Here is a 1,362-nt window from a genome sequence, read left to right as displayed (position 1 = left end):
TAAGTAGTGCATACATCTGCAAAGCATGAGGGTCAGGTTTACATACCGGAGCTCAACTACATGATCATGATTTGCTCCATTTTTGTGACCTTCACTTTTAAGACCACCGAAAAGATTGGAAATGCATATGGTGAGTGGTAAAACTTGGTCGAAATTCTGACACCGTAATTTTCCGTTCTGGTAACTCAATTACAAATATTAAATTGGAACTAAGATAATAAAATTTACATTCATGCAGGGATTGCTGTGGTCGGTGTCATGTTCATCTCCACGTGCGTGGTCAGCCTGATCATGCTGATCATATGGAATGTGAAATTGTGGTGGATCATGCTATTCTTCACGTTGTTTGGTACGATGGAGGGTGTATACCTGTCGGCCGTCCTATCCAAATTCATAGAAGGAGGCTATCTTCCTATAACATTTTCGCTTGTCTTGATGACAGTAATGGGGATATGGCACTATGTGTATGTTCAAAAGTACAAGTTCGAGCTTGATAACAAGGTTTCTCCTAGTTACATGCAGGATTTGGCAGCAAACACAAATATAAACAGAGTCCCCGGAATTGGGCTGCTATACTCTGAGCTTGTCGAGGGAATTCCATCAATATTTCCTCATTTTATTGAAATCATTCCATCTATTCACTCGGTTATGGTTTTTGTATCTCTGAAGTTCATTCCTATCAGTACTGTGATGGTTGAGGAGCGATTTTTGTTCGGACAGGTTGGAACAAGAGAGTACAGGATATACCGTTGTGTGGTTAGATATGGATATAAAGACAAGATGAGAGGAGCCCCGTGATTTTGAAGACCAGCTCGTGGAAAATCTAAAGGAGTTCATAAGACATGAACAATGTACTGTTGAAAGCCAATATAGGGATATCTAGGGATGAACTGATGGCACATGAGCCCCTTCCTGACACAAACGGACTACATGATTCAACAGACAAAATTGAGAACGTAGAAGGAAGAACTAGCTCACCTTACAGTTCACACCGAGGGACTTGCCACGTATTTCTTCTTCAAACTCCATCAGATCATTACCAAATACTTCAAGCGATATTGCACCAAGACCTATTATAGGAGTTGAAGAAGAGATACAATTATACCAAAATGCAAAGGAGAAAGGCATTGTTTATCTTCTAGGAGAAGCAGAGGTGATAGCCAAACAAGATTCTTCTTGGTTCAACAAAGTTATTGTCAATTATGCTTACAGCTTCCTTAGAAAAATTTCAGGCAAGGAGAAAAGACAATACATATTCCTCATACCAGGCTTCTCCGAGTTGGAATGACATATGAAATATAATTAGCTTATTAATTGTTTCACGAGTTGGTTAAAATATGTCGTAAGCAAGATGACATTTCG

The 1,362-nt window shown here is 39.4% G+C and overlaps 1 protein-coding gene across 1 annotated transcript; it reads left to right on the top strand.

Moving 5' to 3' along the window:
* Positions 1 to 9: 9 nt before the first annotated feature.
* On the top strand, positions 10 to 849 carry LOC141699910 (potassium transporter 5-like). Its single transcript, XM_074503715.1, has 2 exons — positions 10 to 130; positions 239 to 849. The coding sequence occupies exons 1-2, from the start codon at positions 61 to 63 to the stop codon at positions 796 to 798; spliced, it is 630 nt and encodes a 209-aa protein (XP_074359816.1). The 5' UTR covers positions 10 to 60; the 3' UTR covers positions 799 to 849.
* The last annotated feature ends 513 nt before the right edge of the window (positions 850 to 1,362 follow it).

The sequence above is a fragment of the Apium graveolens genome, unplaced genomic scaffold (assembly GCF_009905375.1).
Source record: "Apium graveolens cultivar Ventura unplaced genomic scaffold, ASM990537v1 ctg148, whole genome shotgun sequence".
In the NCBI taxonomy this organism is placed as follows: domain Eukaryota; kingdom Viridiplantae; phylum Streptophyta; class Magnoliopsida; order Apiales; family Apiaceae; genus Apium; species Apium graveolens.
This window is presented reverse-complemented; position numbering and strand designations above follow the sequence as displayed.